The 19,362-nt window shown below is 40.9% G+C and overlaps 2 protein-coding genes across 3 annotated transcripts in view; one reads left to right on the plus strand and one right to left on the minus strand.

The window, feature by feature from the left end:
• TM6SF1 (transmembrane 6 superfamily member 1) overlaps positions 1-12,150 on the plus strand; it is a 136,565-nt gene extending 124,415 nt beyond the window's left edge. For both annotated transcript variants that reach the window (XM_073618620.1, XM_073618619.1), the window contains exons 9-10: positions 2,864-2,983; positions 8,943-12,150. In XM_073618620.1, coding sequence (XP_073474721.1) covers positions 2,864-2,983; positions 8,943-9,134 — 312 coding nt within the window. In that variant the 3' untranslated portion in view covers positions 9,135-12,150. The remainder of the gene's footprint in view (positions 1-2,863; positions 2,984-8,942) is intronic.
• A 1,532-nt stretch (positions 12,151-13,682) lies between these two features.
• HDGFL3 (HDGF like 3) overlaps positions 13,683-19,362 on the minus strand; it is an 82,982-nt gene continuing 77,302 nt past the window's right edge. Inside the window, exon 8 of the mRNA XM_073618621.1 lies at positions 13,683-17,928. The gene's annotated coding sequence lies outside the window, so the exon portion shown is untranslated. The remainder of the gene's footprint in view (positions 17,929-19,362) is intronic.

A 19,362-nucleotide genomic window follows, 5' to 3' on the forward strand; every position in this document is an offset into this window, starting at 1 on the left:
TGTATGTTTAACACATGGGGGGGGGTCAGTATATATGATACATGGGGACCAGTGTATATATAATATATGGGGAGTCAGTGTACATATATATAAAATATATGGGGTAATGGGTGGGGTTAGTGTATATAATTTATGGGGGTTAGTGTATATATAATATTATGGGGGTTAGTGTGTATATATATATATAATATATGGGGGTTAGTGTATATATAATATATGGGGGTTAGTATGTGTATATATAATATATGGGGGTTAGTGTGTGTGTATATATAATATATGGGGGTTAGTGTGTGTGTATATATAATATATGGGGGTTAGTGTGTGTATATATAATATATGGGGGTTAGTGTATATATAATATATGGGGATTAGTGTGTGTATATATAATATATGAGGGTTAGTGTGTGTGTGTGTATATAATATATGGGGGTTAGTGTGTGTGTATATATAATATATGGGGGTTAGTGTGTGTATATATAATATATGGGGGTTAGTGTATATATAATATATGGGAGTTAGTGTGTGTATATATAATATATGGGGGTTAGTGTGTGTGTGTGTGTGTATATATATATATATATAATATGGGGGTTAGTGTGTGTGTATATATAGTATATGGGGGTTAGTGTATATATAATATATGGGGGTTAGTGTGTGTATATATAATATATGGGGGTTAGTGTGTGTATGTATAATATATGGGGGTTAGTGTGTATAATATATGGGGGTTAGTGTAAATATAATATATAGGGTCAGTGAATATATAATATATGGAAGGTAGTGTATATATAAAACATGTGAGGGAGGGCAGTGTGTAATACATGGGGTGATGGGGGGGGGATCAGTGTATACATAATACATGGAGGGGGAGTGTGTAATTCATGGGGTGATGAGGGGTCAGTGTATATATAATACATGGGATGATGGGGGGGGAGGGGCGGGGGCAGCGACACAGATGCATATTTTTAATTACATACATGTGCTTATGGGGTAAGGGGTTTAATACTGTACTAGTGGAAGGGAGTACTAAAAGTACATGAGTTAGGGGGGCGCAAATTACTTGACTTGCCCTGGGTGCTGACAACTCACGCTACGCCACTGCTCCTAACTACAACTCGCCGTGTGTATAAAAGACACCTGTCCACAGAATCTCTTTCTTCCATTCAAACCTCACCCTACTGGGCAAGACTAAAGAGCTGTCAAACAACGTCAGGGACAAGATTGTAGACCTGCACAAGGCTGGAATGAGCTACAAGACCATCAGCAAGAAGCTTAGTGAGAAGGAGACAACTGTTGGAGCGATTATTCGGAAATGGAAGAAATACAAAATGACCATCAATCGCCCTCAGTCTGGAGCTCCATGCAAGATTTTGACTCATGGGGTAAGGGTGATCATGAGAAAAGTGAGGGATCAGCCCAGAACTACACAGGAGGAGCTTGTGAATGAACTCAAGGCAGTTGGGACCATAGTCACCAAACAAACCATTGGTAACACAATATGCCGCCATGGATTGAAATCCTGCAGCGCCTGCAAGATCCCCCTCAAGAAGGCACATGTACAGGCCCATCTGAAGCTTGCCAATGAATATCTAAATGATTCAGAGGATTGAGAGAAAGTGTTGTGGTCAGATGAGACCAAAATTGAGCTCTTTGGCATTAACTCGACCCACCGTGTTTGGAGGAAGAAAAATGCTGACTATGACCCTAAGAACACATCCCTACAGTCACGCACGGAGGTGGAAATATGCTTTGGGGCGGTTTCTCTGCTAACGGTACAGGCCGACTTTGATGCATTGTGGGGCCAATGGATGGGGCCATGTATTGTAAAATCTTGGATGAGAACCTTCTTGCCTGAGCCAGAACACTGAAGATGGGTCATGGATGGGTCTTCCAGCATGACAATGACCCAAAACATATCACCCAAATGACCCAAAACCTATCACTAAGGCAACAAAGGAGTGGCTCAAGAAGGAACACATTGAGGTCATGGATTGGCCTAGCCAGTCTCTAGACCCTAATCCTATGGAAAATTTATGGAGGGAGCTGAAACTTCGAGTTGCCATGTGACAGCCAAGAAACCTTAAGAATTTTGAGAAGATCTGTAGAGAAGAGTGGACCAAATTCCCTCCTGAGATGCATGTAAACCTGGTCACCAACTACAAGAAATGTCTGTTACCTCTGTGCTTGCCAACAAGGGTTTTTTCACCAAGCAAGTTATGTTTTGCTTGGGGATCAAATACTTATTTTACTCACTGAACTGCAACTTAATTTATAACATTTGTATCATGTGTTTTTTCAGGATTTTTGGTTGATATTCTGTCTCTATCATTTTAAATACACCTATGATAACAATTATAGACCCTTCATTTCTTTGTAAGTGGGCAAACTTACAAAATCTGCAGGGGATCAAATAATTATTCCCCCACTGTATACTGTATATATCTTTAATTTGTAAGTCTATAATAAAAAATAGAACAGGGATTTTTTTTTTTTTTTGTAATCAAAACAGTTTTCCAGATTAAAATCAGTTTACTAAATCCAAATTGGTCATATACAGTTTTTAGGACATGCATATTAGTCATAGAGTTATAGCCAAGTGTTTCAAATTGAAGCATCACTGTACTGAGAAATGAAACAAGATGTAGTACCGGTTGCTAATTCTCCTTAGCTTTCATAAATCATCCCTACTTAATGGACAGAAGCAATGTTCATGTGAATGCAGTAACGTCAGCAAATTAATCAAATTATCATCAAACTTGCCCTAATTAATATAAAACAAGCCGAGCATCATATAAGTTTTATTCATTCCTGGTACTGTTTTAGGTGCTAAAATATTACTACCTCTGCTTTCTCTGTTTTTCAGATGTTGGTATATATGTTCTATTCAGTTCCATGCAATCTAATCACTGTGTATGGTTTGCTGGTTCCTGGTTGTACTTGGATGCCAGATCTGTCTCTTATACACGCTGGGGGATTAGCTCAGGTACAGTTCTTCTAATTTAAATCTGTTTGTTCATTTGATATGCTTTTACATATTAATTGCTGTTTTCTATTACTCATGTGCCCTGTGCACATATCCAAAAAACTTGCTGTCTGCAGTGCTTTAAGAAAATTTAAAAGGGCAGTTCTTCCAAAATGTATATTTTAGTTATATGAGAACCATAGGGATTGAGTTACTAAAACTACAGTACTCAACTGTGCATAGTAACCAATCAGCTTCTCACTTCAGCTTGTTCAATTAAAGTGTAACTCCACTTTGTTGAGAAAAAAACATTCCCCCCTGGGTGATCTATGTACATTACAATGATTTTAACACTTTGTTGCAGATTCCTACTTTTTGTTATTCTGAAGAAATCCCTGTGTCTGTCTCCACCTGGGAGTCCAATTGGAGAGGTTTCATAATCATCAGTCAGCTGTGCACCTGCAGGGCTCTTAATGAGGAAAGCTGCTGGGCCTGCATCCCTTTAGACATGATTTCCTATTGGGAGTATCTTGCCAAAAATGACATTTTTGTTGCAGAGGATGCCTGAAATCTAACTTGTATCTTAGGCTGGCCATACCCTATAGAACTTTCTTATTCAACTTTCCTTTAGATTTACCAAAACCATATAATATGAGGTCAAATCTAAACCCTTTTAATTTGTATGTAATCAGGCAGGCCCTTGCACTACATAGTTGAAGGTAAATCTAAAGGAAATTGAATAAGAAAATTGTATGGTGTATGGCCAGCCTTAGGGCATACTTCTAGGAAAATCAGTGAGCCAATCACACAAGCAGAAAATCATGTTTCTGTGTACAGAACATCTCCAGGTAGCCATCTTGCATTGCATTTTCAGAAAATAACAGAGCTGCAGAATGAAAAGGAAAGGTAATGTTTAATAACGTTCAATTACAATATGACATGTCGCAATTGTAAACACTATATTATTTTTTAATTATTTGCTATTTTTTTTTCCCCATGAAAGTGAAGTTACCTTTTACGCTGTGACAATAAAACCTGGAAGCTGATAGCTGATTGGCTACCATGCAGAGCTGGTCCAGATTTTGTACTCTCCAGTTTTAGTAAATCAACCCCTTGGTGAGCTTAGTCAGCCCCTGGCTTTTTAATATGTCTTGAATACTACTACAGCGAGATTTCCTGCCATAATTTGTAACTCTCTTCCACTCTAATTTATAATTTTGGGTATTCCAGCAAATTATTTCTTGCATTTTTCTTATATCAAAAAATTTTACAAATCGGACAGGGAGAATTGAACACCCCATAATTGTCACAGTAGGTTTGTAAACCCAGGAACTAAGCACAGATATTTTGCTGTTAGTCCCAGAGAAACACAGGAAATTGTCAGGTGGTTTAAAGCAGTGATCGCCAACCAGTGGTCCGTTGACCACTGATGGTTCACGAGAGAATTTTGGTGGTCCCCAGGGGTACTGCCGCAAATCAACATTGTATCGAATGTATACCGCCCAATGTTGCTTCCAGTGTTGTTCTCAATGCGAGCTGACAGTCAATACTGTCAGCGCGTATTGATACTCGACTCCTCCTCTGTAGTTCTGGCTCCTGTGAACTCAGAGGGTGGTGCTGGGAGTAGTGCAGAGAGCGGGAGGTCAAGAAGGAGGGGACTTCCAATGGCAGAGCTGATCATAAACTGTGGGAGGAAGCACGGAGCTCGGTCAAATGGCTGGATAAGGAGGTGAGATCCAATTATGAGTCTGTGTGATGCAGCGTGCGAGGGGGTGGGGGAAGGGGTCAGAGAGCCGGAACATTGTGTATAAGGCCAGTAAAATTCATGTAAGTGGTCCATGGGATTCACAATTGTGAGTTTAGTGGTCCGTGAGGTCCAAAAGGTTGGCAACCCCTGATTTAAAGCAACCGTTTAATGATGAAAAATAGCTTGCTGTTTCCAAAACCGTAAAGACCCCAATAATATGCTTTAATGTAAGGGCATTCTGACAAGCAAAACTCCAACATTTCTGGTAGAATGAAAGCTTATCATCAACACATCATAGTAATCAGCTAACAGAATGTGTGGGAGGGAACAGGCAAGCCTCAATACTACCAGGAGTCAGAGCTTTGCCTGTCTGAAGGCCTGGCATTTGAGCTTTGAGACCGGTACACATGGTTCAGTATCGGCCAGTTCAACAGAACGGCCAACATTCAGCCAGTGTGTACAGAAGCTGACTTCTGTTGAACGAGCATTCTGGAAAACCAGCAGCCGCCAATGGATGCGACCGCTGATCAGTGTGTTCTGGTGGGGGCAGGGGGGGGGGGGGTTGAGTCCCCCTGTCAGAACATAATAGCTCTGTGGAGATGGCCGCACTAACATTAGTATGGCAACCTTTTTTTTTTTTTTTTTTTTTAAGGGATAGGCCGACACTTTATACCTATCACCAAATTCCCCCCCATGAAAGAATTGCTTAAAAACTTCCAGTTTATGTCTGTCTGGGACTCTATTGGCCAGACACCCCAGCCTTCAACTCCCCGTCATTGCTGAAAAACTAGTTCATTCTGAAAGGCAAAATCCTTGCTGGCAGTGTTGAACCTTTCCTGCTCTCTCCCACCTCTCCTCACTTTTTTTTTTTCCTATTGGTTGAACACTATGATTTGTGGGAGATGGTCAAGTCACAACACTACTAGGAAATGGTGCAGCTTTCCCCATCAGAAGAGCTTAGAATTTGGGCATAATGATGGGGCTTAGAGGCTGTCGCAAGTTAACCGCTTGCCAACTGGGCACTTTCACCATCTTCCCGCCCAAGCCAGTTTTCAGCTTTCTGCGCTGTCGCACTTTGAATGACAATTGCGTGGTCATGCAACACTGTACCCAAACTAAATTTTGATATTTTTTTTTTCACACAAATAGAGCTGTTTTGGTGGTATTTAATCACAGCTGGTAAACGAAAAAAAAAAAAGGAAATTTTGAAAAAAAAAAATCTTTTTCATAATTTTGAAAACAGATCATTTTTCTCCTTCACTGATGTGCACTGATGAGGTCGCACTGGTAGACAGTACTGATGGGCACTGGTAGGCGGCACTGATGAGGAGATACTGGTGAAAAGGAGCAGTGAAGAGAGATGGTAACTGGCTGCTGTTGACATTGTGATCAGCTGTGATTGGACAAAGCTGATCACGAGGTAAAGAGCCGCTGATTGGCTCTTTACTTCAATCTGTATCCGGCAGTGTCCAGAGGACACTGCGACCACAGAGAGCACAGCCTGCGCCCATCAGTGGGCCCATGGCAGACCTAAATAAGGCCACACCGCAACCATGTGCAGTGTTTGTGTTACTTTGCAGTGGTGTGGGCTTCTAGGAAATAAAACAGGTGATGAGGAGGTGACATAGCACCTCCTTACAGCCTGCCTTCCAAAAACCAATCCACCGCAATCCCCTGTTTAGAGGGCTAATGTGTACACAAACCCTAAAAGCCATATTGCACCATTTTTACAGCATGCAGTGTGATGCTCATGAGCCTCTTTCAGAGACACCAAACAATGGTGAGCCCTTCAGTATGAGCATAACTACATTAAAACCGTCTGTATTTAAAATGTATTAAGGTGCAACAATTCAATAGCTTCACACTTTTATGTGTTCGGTACTCTTGCAAGTGGTTAAAATGTATTAAACGTTAATTAAATCAGAAATGATGTGCATTTCACTGAGCCCTGCCTACATTCATGTATTTAAAAGTATTATAGTTTTAAAAAGGCCTAAATGTTGTATTTATATTGCACACAAAACTTTCCATGGGGTTTATGGGGTTTTAAAATCCAAATGTATAAACCCGACCCAAGACATAGGTTTTAACTGTATATAAATTGCTGTAAGCAATATGTATAATCTTCCACAACAGCAGATAGTGATCCACTTAGATACTCAGTTAAAAAATTTATTTTTTCAGCACCATACAGTGGGTATAGAAAAGAATCACTCCCCCTTTAAAATAATCACATTTTGTTGCTTTTCAGCCTGAAATGAAGACAAACACAGTTTTTGTTTTATCCAGCTGTATTTACTCAGTGCAACTTATAACATCCAAGTGAAAGATAAAACGCCAGAAAAAAATGTAAAAAATTGAAAAAAGGATCATCCTTCTAAAAATTACTCATAAACTCAATCAGGTGTCGGTAATCACCCTCTCAATGGCACACAAAGCCATTTGACTTTCAACTGTGATCATTTTGATTAGCTCAGCATGAAAAGAGCTTTCCCAGAGCATTTCAGTGGTGGTGCAACTGAAGTAAACAATCAACTATGGGTGGCAAGGCACTGTCACCGGATCTCCGGGATAAAGTTGTGGACAGGCACAAGTCAGAAAATGGATACAAAAAAAATGAAAACGCTTTATCAATGCCTAGAAGCACAGTCGCGTCTATTATTAACAAGTGGAAGGTATTTGGTACAACACAGACCCTCCCTGGATCAGGACATCGTTCCAAACTGAATGAAAGAGCCAGGAGGAAACTGGTCAGAGAGGCTACTAAGAGGTCTACAGCAACTCTGAAGCAGTCGCAGGTATTTATGACAAAGAGTAGTCATTGTGTGCATGTGACAACAATATCACAAATTCTCCACAAATGTGGTTTGTATTGGAGGGTTGCAAGAAAAAAAGCTACTCATCAAGAAAGGACACATGCAGTCACCACTTAGCTTTGCCAAAACACACCTTGAAGATTCTGAGGCCACATGGAAAAAGGTGTTATGGTCAGATGAGACTCCAAATTGAATTATTTGGCCTCAACACCAAATGATATGTCTGGTGGAAATCCAATACAGCGCACCATCCAAATAACACCATTCCTACAGTAAAGCATGGAGGTGGTAATATCATATCATGGGGGTGTTTCTCTGCAGCAGGGACTGGAGCCCTTGTCAGGATAGAGGTAAAAATGGATGGGGCAAAATACCATCAAATTATTGAGGAAAACCTGCTGCTCTCTGCCAGAAAATTGTCAATGGGAAGGTTCACCTTCCAACATAACAATGACCCAAGGCATCCCAGCAAAAATGACCACACAGGAGTTGAAGGAGAAAAAGGTGAAAGTCCTTGCATGGCTGTTGGAGCCCAGACTTAAACCCCATTGAAAATCTGTGGAATGACTTGAAGACTGCAGTCCACGAACGGTCAAATTTACCTGAACTTGAGCAGTTCTGCAAAGAAGAGTGGGCAAATATTGCAGAGTCTAGATGTGCAAAGTTAGTAGACACATTCCAACAGACTAAAGGCTGTAATTAAGGTGGTTGTATACCCCATTATTACATTTTTACCTACAAGTAAGCCTATAATAAGGCTTACCTGTAGGTAAAATGAACATCTTCTAAACCTACACGGTTTAGGAGACATTCACACTGCATGCAGCCGCTGATGTCAGCGGAGCATGCGCAGCGAAGGTCCGGCGTATCGTGCCAGAGTGGAGGACTCCCGCGCGCATGAGTGGGAGTGACCTCATCATGGCTCCAGCCACTCACAGCTCCGGAGCCGCGAACCCAAAAGAAACGCAGAGGGGAAAATGTCAGCTCCCTCGGCAGTGACTGTGATGCGATGCCGACGCTTCGTTGTAAGCTATTTCATTATGCCTTTACCTTACAGGCTTTTTTTTTTTTTTTCGTTGGCGGGTATACAACCGCTTTAAAGCAAAAGGTGGTTCAACAAAACACTGATACAAGGGGGTGATCTTTTTTCCAACTCAGTGATTCTGTTTTTGAATTTTTAAAAAACATTTCTGACATGTTGGTGTTTTATCTTTCACTTGGATGCTATAAGTTGCGCTGAGTAAACATAGCTGGATAAAACAAAAACTGTGTCTGTCTTTATTTGAGCCTGTAAAGCAACAAAATATGATTATTTTAAAGGGAGTGATTCTTTTCTATACCGACTGTATTCCCTAGTTCTTGTTTCTATGTCTTATGTGAATAAATAAGTGATGATTCATTTTCTCTTGCTGTACAGGCCCAGTTCTCTCACATCGGTGCTTCTCTTCATGCTCGGACTCCTTACATCCACAGAGTTCCTGATGAAGCCAGGCTTTTATTTTTATTCACAAATATACTATTTGCATCTGTTCCACAGCTACTAGCTCATCGGTGTATCAGTGAACCAGAATTTTTTGTGAAGGTAAAAACAGGGGTCAAATCTGAATAGAATTAGGTTTCATGTGCAACTCTCTTTCCAGCAAGATGAGCTTCACTGTATTTTTTGCCTTTCTGTAAAACGAACTGCACATTTTCCTTGGATGCATTGAAGATTTTTATAGTATTGAATGAAAAGTAATGAAGTTGCAGCAGAACAACCAAACCTCCCAGGAGGCCAACAAAAGAAACTGCACACAATTCCTGTCAAGGACCTAATAATGTGTAGGGGCATCCCTTGACTTGACTGTTCTGAAAGCCTTTACTTCATGATGGATGAAGTAGGTAGAAATGTACTTAAAGTGTTACTAAACCCAGGACCCTGCATTCACTATATCTGGTATCCCACAGTGCACAGAACATGGAAAAAATATTTTAGTAAATATAAACTGCTAAGTACCTTTTCTCATCAGCAGTTAGAGCAGTCTTGTGACTTCTGTGTCTAGCCAAGCACTGGTTAAAGTTTGTAGGAGGGGTTTTCTGACTGACCTATGAGACTTCAAGACCCCTGACCCTCTGTCTGGACAGTGCTGATTGGCCCTGCACTCTCCTAAGAAAAAAAAACCTCTCTAGCAACACACACCAAACTGAGAATGTGCAGCCTGACTCCATAGACCACAGGTGTCAAACACAAGGCCCCGAGCTCCAGCCCTCCTCTAGTCCTCCTCCAGACCCTTACTTTCTGCTTTCAAGCAATGCATCCAGCTTCTTCCCAGCAGCAGCATAAGGAAAGGGGGTGCACTGTGATGTAAAGGAGAGTGGGGGACTCAACTTCTGATGGTGGGGTGGCTCTTAACACCTAATGTAAGGAGAGGGGATGCGCTAGACATCTAAGATACAACCGGCCCTTTTGAGGGCAATCATAATGCTGATGCGGCCCATGATGAAATTGAGTTTGCCACCCCTGCCATAGACACTTTGTTATCAGGAAATTATTAAGAGTCAATGGAAGAAGGGGAAAATCAGAGAAGACAGGATTAAACAGGCAGAGGAATAACCCCTTAGGTTCCACAGTGAGTATAGCAAGCATGCTTCACTGCATATACAGACTGATTTTACTGTTGTGGGTTTAGTAACACTTTAAAGGAGTTCTATGGTCACAGCACACACTTTCATTTTATAACGTCATCACTGTAATAATGATATAAATAGTTACATTTTACAATCCAATGCAAACTTTTCATTTCATGGTGTGATTTCTGCCTGTCTTCTGGCCATCTCTTTCCACAACTTCCTGGATTCCCAGCATACTTTACAGCAGGGGTCTTCAAACTATGGCCCACCAGTTGTTCAGGAACTATAATTCCCATCATGCCTTGTCATGTTTGTGAATGTCAGAGTTTTACAATGTCTCATGGGACGTGTAGTTCCGCAGAAGCTGGAGGGCTGTAGTTTGAAGATCCCTGCTTTTCAGCTTCTCCTCTGTTGTTTACTTTCATTGCCTAAGGACTACATGTCCCATGGTACTTTGCTGCCTTCAAGCAGTGATTCCTGTATTGACTCCGCCTCCAGAAAATCCTTCTCTCAGCACCACTGTAGTTCAGAGGGCAGGTTCTGAATTCCAAGACACAGCAATGCCTCCTCACAGTGCATAGTGAATACGTGTCACAGAATTTACATAAATGTGTGGAGAGCTCCACAAAGTTTACAAACTTTAGGATCGTTTAGAGTAATAGAGATAGGCTAGAAATATCTGAAATATAATTTGGAAATGAATATGTGATTTTAAATTTTGACCATAGATATACGACCCCGATTCTCAAAAAGTTGAGACGCTGTGTAAAATCTACATAAAAACAGAATGCAATGACTTGCAAATCTCATAAACCCATATTTTATACACAATAGAAAACCTATCAAATGTTTAAATTGAGAAAATGTATAATTTTAAGAAAAAAAAATAAGGCAATTATGAATTGATGGCAGCAACACGTCTCAAAGTAGTTGGGACAGGGCAACAAAAAACTGGCAAAGTAAGTGGTACTAACAAGGAAGAACTGGAAGAACTTTTTGCAACAAATAATGTTAATAAGCAACAGGTCAGTAACATGACTGGGTGGAAAAAGAGCATCTTAGAGAGTCTGAGTGTCCCAGACGTAAATATGGGCAGAGGTTCACCAATCCGTGAAAATCTGCATCTAAATATTGTCAAATAATTTCAGAATAATGTTCCTCAATGTAAAATTGCAAAGGCTTTAAATATTTCATCATCTACCGTAAATAATATTATCAAGAGATTCAGTGAATCTGGAGAAATCTCTGTGTGCAAGGGACAAGGCTGAAACACAATATTGGATGCCTGTGAGCTTCAGGCCCTCAGATGTCACTGCATGAAAAACAGGCATGATTCTGTGATGGTCATCACTGCATGGGCTCAGGAATACTTCCAAAAATCACTGTCTGTGAACGCAGTTCGCTGTGCCATCCAAAAATGCAAGGTAAAGCTCTATCGTGCAATGAAGAAGCCTTATCTGAACATGATCCAAAACAGTGTTTTTTAACTGGGGTTTCGTGGAACCCTGGGGTACCCCAAACAGTCCTCAGGGGTGCTGTGGCGAAATCCCAGTCTGAGTGCGACCCTGTATAATCCTCCCATACACAGAGAGGAGAGAGAGAGCACACCCCGCACCTCCTCCCGGCTCTCTCCTCTTCCCTGCTGCTATGTGTACTATTGCTGGCAAAACAAAAAGCTGTGTCAGCCGGCCAAACAAATCTGGTGATGTCATTGGTTGCTAAGGACACCAAGCAGTCTTCACAGCTTTGTTTGCCGGAATTAATACACAAAGCGGCAGAGAGGAGACACGGGGTGAGCTCTCTCCCTGTGCACAGGGCAGTACGAGGGGGGATTTGTGCTGGGGATGTGGGAGGCTTGTGCTAGGAGTGGGTATTTGGGAGCAGCAGGCTTGTGCAAGGATGGGGGATTTGGGAGGTTTGTTCAAGGAGGAGGAATTTGGGTGGGTTTGTGCTCTGAGGGTGATTTGTGTTAAGAAGAGGAATTTTGGGAGGTTGTGCTCAGAGTGGGTATTGGGGGGGGGGATCATGCTAAGAGGGGGCATTTGTGCTAGAAGGAGGAATGGTGGGGCTATGCTCAGAGGGGGGATTCCTGCTAGGAGGGGGAATTTGGGGGAGAAGAGTGCAACCTAAAGTGAACTCTGCCTCACAGACTACATTTTAGGGCTTGTTCATGCCAAGTACAGTGCAGTAACATATGCAAAATCACCTTTTCCTGTAAGGCAGAAAAATGTACTGCCTTTTGCAGTCACGCATGGGTGCTATTAACTCTTAATGACACCCTCATGCATTATAGCAAAATTGTGTACGTTCACACCCATTAAAACGTGCAGTGTGCAGGAACCTGCAAAAAAAAAGCGCATACTTGGACGCACCTCCTGGTGTGATTGAGCCCTCACATTGGTGTTCTGCACTGGATTGTGCACAGTTTAAAAGGGTGCCTTGAGTGAAAAAAGTTGAAAAACATTGGTCCAGAAAATCAAAATTTGTCTTTCTTTTTGGCAAACATGGGCGCAGCATCCTCTGGACTAAAGAGGAGAGGGACCTTCAATGGTGACCCCTGGTGGATGTGCTGATAAGAATATATGCAGCAGAGATGGAAAGTGGTAGATTAGGTGGGGGGGGGGGGATAATATAAAGGTTAAAAAAAAAAAAAAAGGATCTGGGTGAAAGCCGTTTTACTATAGGCCACATCAATAAAGTGCCTGTAAAATTTTGCATGGAATACCAGCAGTGCCATAAAAGTATGTCACAAAAATTGATGGGTGTCAGAATACAGATGATGATACTTCCCATTATTCCCACCCACCTTTGTGGCCTATAACAAGTCCATGAGACATTGTATTAAACGGAAGTCAGAAAATCGGCCAACTTTGTAAAAAATGATCAGCAAGGAGGCGTAGCCTGGAGCTGCATGGCGTAGGGAGCGCAGAGTGAGAGCTCTGTCTGAGAATTCTCCTTCTTCCTGGGCGATCCTGGGGGGGAATTATTTCTCCTACCACCCTGATAACCTGACCTACAGACACCCGCAGCTCACCCACAGTCAAGTCACCACCGAAGCGGACCTCTGCAGAGGAAGACAGAAGGAGGAAGAACCACCCACAGGGGACACCGCCAGGGTTCTGGAGGCCATCTCCCTATGCCAGTGTACTCTCACCGCTAAAATAGAGGAGGTGAAGGTTGATATATCCCTCATTAGACAAGACATTCACAAACTGAAGGAGAGGGTATCAGAGAACAAGCACAGGGTTGGCCACGTGGAAGCTGAAATTCCGCCATTGCAGGTGACAACTGAACGGCTGCAGTACCAGCTCAATGCAGTTCTCAGGAGAACAAACTCCGCCGCTGCAATCTCCGTTTCGTGGGTCTACATGAGAGGATGAGGGCTCTGACCCCCACACATTCCTGGAGAACTTGCTTAAAAAATAATCAGCAATTATACTAGAAACGGGAAAGTTCTTATTTTGTAATGGAAGAGTTGATGTGACAGAAATGTAAGAAACCAAACATATAGGATACTAGAGGTTTTATACAAAAAACATTTAGTAAATATGTTCTGTACTTTTTTTTTTATTGTACTACACATGACCTATATCTGATACAACCCACAATGTACAAAACAATAACCCTTAATCACCAATACAATCATAGCCGACACCACCGTTTACAGAAGTTCTGTTTTAATATCTGCATTACACATACTGTAAATAAAGTCAAGTGTGACCTAATTAACTCTTAACCATCTTTAACCTAACTTTTGACACACATCCAGAGTGTTTATTTTGTAAAAACAGTTATACATCTTTATATGTGATGTGTTTCAACTACAAACACTGGAAATGCAAAAGATGCAAGAACGAGCAGAACAAATATAGAGAAAATAAAAAGCTTTCACTAGAAAAATGCAATAAAATAAATAAAAATCTATTATCACAACAGCAACAGCATCGTTCACAAGAAAAGACATTCTGGAATGATTATTTATTAGTATTGTAGTTTTTACCTAGGTAGAAAATAATCCTATCTTCCTCTTGAATCTCTATATTAACAGATCGTACATGACAAAATGTGTTACCATAGTTTACATGGAGGGTGGTTGTTCTTCATTGTGGGTGCTTACATACTTGACATTCTTCAGACTACCCCATATTCTGGTGACTTTGGGAGCGACCCTCGAGTGAAATGGATGGATTGTGAAGATTTGTTGGATTGCCCGGGTCCAAGATCAAAAAACTTTGTATGAACCCTTCTACTGATGTTCAACTATATCTCCCATACAATCCCCATGGATTCACTGGCCGCCCGGTGGCTTTAAGCTGCTTATAACAGTTGTAATTGTAGGTAACAATGTAAAGGCTGCCGTCAAGACTGGATGTCTAAAAAAATCATCAGAAACAGGAAACTGACATGAAGCAAAGGCAGAACTCTTTCAGTATTCTCAGTTTTAACTGGTTTTGTGATTCTCCAATGAGGTTCCACAATATAAAAATGTTATTGTGTATAATCATCAGGTTGTTTAATACATCTGTGTGTTACAGTAATCCTGTACTTTGTTCACAGTAGGTACAGTAACTGATTCACATAATAGCAGGCACGGTAGTCGTGCTCACTATAATTCCTAAGAGATGAGATGAAACTTTCACAGGACTCATGTGACAACGTTCTGGTCAGCAGACTGGTCACTCATTGAGGGTTGTATTAGAGGACAAAGCGGGGAAGCCTTTTTCCCCCATACTTGCAAGCATCAAGTATCTCTTCAGCTGGCCATACATGGACTGAAATTCGGCTGGTTCAGCAGGGATCCATGTATGGGCACTGTACAGAAGTCGATCTACCAAGCCCTGTTGGGTTTTTCTCTGCTCAATCAACAGTGCAGCCTGTAATACTGATTAGTGTATTTTGATAGCAGGAAAGCCTCCGCACTGTCAGAATAAAATAGCTCATCAGGGAGGTTTCCCTCATCCACCTCGAATGTGAGGATGGGAGAATTGGGTCCATTTTTTTAACTATATCATCTATGGGCTGCCTAAGGGCTCTGGTGCTGAATCGGGGCAGTGCAGGTAAGTACAGCATGCTATAAAGTGAACATGTTACTTTCCAAACTAGTACCTATAAGTGATTGTAAAGGGATTTTTTTGAAATAACAAACATGTTATACTTACCTGCTCTCTGCAATAGTTTTGCACAGAGCAGTCCTGATCCTGCTGTTACGGGATCTCCAGTTGGCACTCCTGGCACCTCCCCCCTGCCTAGTGCCCTCATAGCAAGCCACTTGCTATCTCATGTGGGCTCAATCCCGAGATGTGTTCTGTGTGTCCATAGACATACAGAGCATGGCTTAGCCCCACCCTTGCTCTCTCCTCATAGGCTGTGATTAACAATGGCTCCCACTGTTGCCTCCATGGCCAGTGATGACAGAGAGAGGAGAGCCACTGCTCTCGGGCACAGCGCTGGATTGAGATCAGGCTCTGGTAAGTATATGGGGAGCTGCACACAGAAGGTTTTTTACCTTAATGCATATAATGCATTAGGGTAAAAAAAAACTTTCTACCTTTACAACCACTTTAATGTATTACTTGTTCATTTAGAAAATCACTGCTTATTTTTAAGCACAAAACAAATGTTACTATAAAAAACAGCATGTTGGACAATATATTTTATAAACTTGGTCAATTTACAAAGATGAATATTGTTTTGAACGGACATGCAAGCTATTCACAAAACTTGCCAGTTTAAAATGAGACATCAGATTGCTAGTTTGTGAATTTAAGTGTAAAGCAAACTGTTAAAAGCCTCATTAAAATATTTAAAAAAAAATCATTTTTATTTTGCACACTTGTGCCTTTATTAACAGTGCCAGCAAGAGGTCGCCTTTAAATGTGCTTTGCATATGACAGCTTAATTCAAACACTGTTGTCACTGTTGTCTTTTTCTTCTGTGTCCATTTGTGTGGATACGGGTCAGTTCTGGTAGATAAAAGCTATTGTAATGGCTTCATCCACTCTGATGCTCTGGGTAGGGAGGTTGGCAACCCGCGATCTGAGCTTGTCACCCCAAAGCAGGAGGTTGTGGTCCATATCAGAGGGCTCCTGGTTGAGCACCCCTGATTTATCATAATTATCACTTTCTCTAGATTCAAGACAATGAATTAAAATACGGATGATGTACCTGTTAATATATTGCATTAACTTTTAACAACACATGCACAGAATTTAAACACAGAGGATTAAACCCTACATTAAAACTGCCCGAGTCACATTTGCTTCATGTCAAGACACAGATTCACGTAATTTCGGGAAATCCTTTACATTTTTCTAATACAGAGCTAAAGAAAGTGCTAAATAATAATAGCAGTTTACAGTTACAGAAAAAAAAACATTCATATTATTATTCCCTTTATCAACCTTTACCTCTTCAATATAAGAGTTTTTAGAGTAATTAATGCAGTTCTATCAACAAAGCGATGTTTTAAAGCTGCCATTTCACTAGCCTTTGAATGCACAAAAAGGTATTCTGTACTAAACCATAAAAGGCATCTAATATTCACATAGGTGAGGCGGGAAGGCTAGGTGGTATAATTCGATTCTCATAGGTTAAGCTCTTTTAGATGGCAGCCAACTTTCCCAACAATGGTTTGGTAAGAAGCTTCATGCTGCATTGGCTCATGTACTTGGAAGCATTACAGCATCTTCCACATTTGGTTTCCAAATGTCCACGTTCACATCACCAAGTTTAATGGTGAAGGCAAGCTATAATATAATCATAGTGTAGGCTGGAGTTGTAGTTCATCTCAGTGGGCACAGTCTGTAAGAGACTTGTCCCTTTGTTACCTGACATTTGCTACAGTGCTTATGAATGCTAAATAATTAGTGCTATGATGACAACACCGTGGGGTTGATTTACTAAAACTGGAGAGTGCAAAATCCAATCTGGTGCAGATGTGTATGGTAGCCAATCAACTTCTAACTTCAGCTTGTTCAATTAAGCTTTAACAACAAAAAAAAAAACTGGAAGCTGATTGGTTTCTCTGCAGAGCTGCACCAGATTTTGCACTCTCCAGTTTTAGTAAATCAATCCCACTGTGTTTTCATCATCGCAAGGTGTGGTAGTGTGTATTAGGACTGTGGGTTTTAGAAGGTGTAAAATTGTGTCTCTGAAAACAGAGCTAAAGACCTGCAAGCATGAATCCTAATGCTGGAATCAATACGTGGGAACATTTTAAAGTACCAACACGTGTCTTGATTCTGCACTGACTTCACAGCTTAAAGTGGCTGAGCAATCTCCTAATCCATTCTACTCAAATGAGACATTTATTGAATATTCAGACTGAAGTTTTGGCATTAGGCATTTTTAGGCTATTAAATGATTAAAAGGGGCAATGTAGCTCAGCACATATCAGACTGTGTGATTTGAGCATCAGCAATCACTGCTTTAGCTTGTTTTAATTTGGACACCTTATAAATATTGGATGCTTTACCATACAGTCAATGTAGTAAAGATAAACCAAGTCCATTGGTATGAAAAACAAATCTGCAGTTAAATGTTTCCAGGGTTTGAAAATTAAATGCACACATTGAAGGCTGTGAAATCTGTTTAGATGGCAACTTCATGCAACAGAATAATGTAAAATGATAGGCTGCCCCCCCAGAGCTTATACTCTTTTTATGCCAGCAAACACAACAAATAGAACATGATATTATGTATACAAACTGACAATCTCTTGATGGCAACAATTAAATGTGTGGAGTACAGCAAAATATGGACCGCTTCCCATGGTAATCTGTACTTTCTTAAGTCTGAAAAAAAGAAAAATAATAGTCATGTTAGTTTCAAAAATAATATCTAATTCTACCCTTCATTTATATAAATATTGTCTTCATACCTCGTTATTTCAAGCTGTAACTCCCTGTTTAATATTTGTACAAATTAATATAAAGCAAGGGTATAATATTTACACAGGAAAAATGTGACAATGTAAAAAAAGAAAAAAAAAACAAGTTAACGTGAAGACTAACAGCAAGGTTTGTATGTAACGACAATAAATCATTTTAACCTTCAATATCGGTACATTACAACAGATGCAGGTGCAGTTATCTATGGCAGAGGTGATTATACCTGTGGCTGTCTCCAGCTCTGTCTGAACTAACACTACCCAGCATGCCCGAGGGGGTTAGAAAGGAATGCTGGGAAAGATGAATCAACAGTAAGTAGCCACATCATAATTTTCTTTATTGTAATGCAATGACTATGTTATATGGGGCACACCAAAATCTTATAATGTGTAACATGTTAATTAATACTTTGAGTATACAAATCTATCATCTGATATACACCGATCATCCATAACATTGTGACCACCCACCTAGTTATGAGTTGGTCCTCCTTTTTGCCACCAAAACAGCTCTGACCCATTGAGGAATGGATGCCAAAGTAACCTCCACATTTATGGCAGGACACAAAGTATCCCAGCAGAACATTGCCCAAAGCATCACGCTGCCTCCGCCGGCTTCCTAACATACTATATCCTGGTATAATCTCTTCCCCAGGTGGGTGACGCACACAAACCCGGCCCATCCACATGATGTAAAATAAAATGTGATTTACCAGACCAGGCCACCTTCTTCCATTGCTTTGTGGCCCATTTCTAATACTCACATGCCCATTATAAGGCGCTATTGGCTGTGGACATGGGTCCGCATGGGTACCACTGATCAGCCTATGGCTATGCAGCTCCATACACGACAAACTGCACTGTGTGTACTGACACCTTTCTATTGGAACCAGCATTAACTTTTTCAGCAATTTGAGCTTCTATAGGACTGGACTACACAGGCCAGCCTTCACTCCCCATGTGCATCAATGAGCCTTGGCCACCCATGGCCCTGTTGCCAGTTTTCCTTCCTTGGACCACTGTTTGGCCGGTCCTGACCACTGCAGACTGGGAACATCCCATAAGAACTGCAGTTTTGGAGTTGCTCTGACCCAGTCATCCAACCATTACAATTTGGTGCATGTCAAAGTCTCTAAATTCCTTACAATTGCCCATTTTTTTCTGCTTTCAACACATCAATTTAAGGGACAAGTTCACTTGCTGCCTAATAGATCCCATTGATTTTCAGATGCCATTGTAATAAGACAATCAATATTACCACTCACTTTACCTGCCAAAGATCATAATGTTATGGCTGATCGGTCTATATAAATAAAATGCAAACAAACTAATACTGGTG

The sequence above is a fragment of the Aquarana catesbeiana genome, linkage group LG03 (assembly GCF_042186555.1).
Source record: "Aquarana catesbeiana isolate 2022-GZ linkage group LG03, ASM4218655v1, whole genome shotgun sequence".
In the NCBI taxonomy this organism is placed as follows: Eukaryota; Metazoa; Chordata; class Amphibia; order Anura; family Ranidae; genus Aquarana; species Aquarana catesbeiana.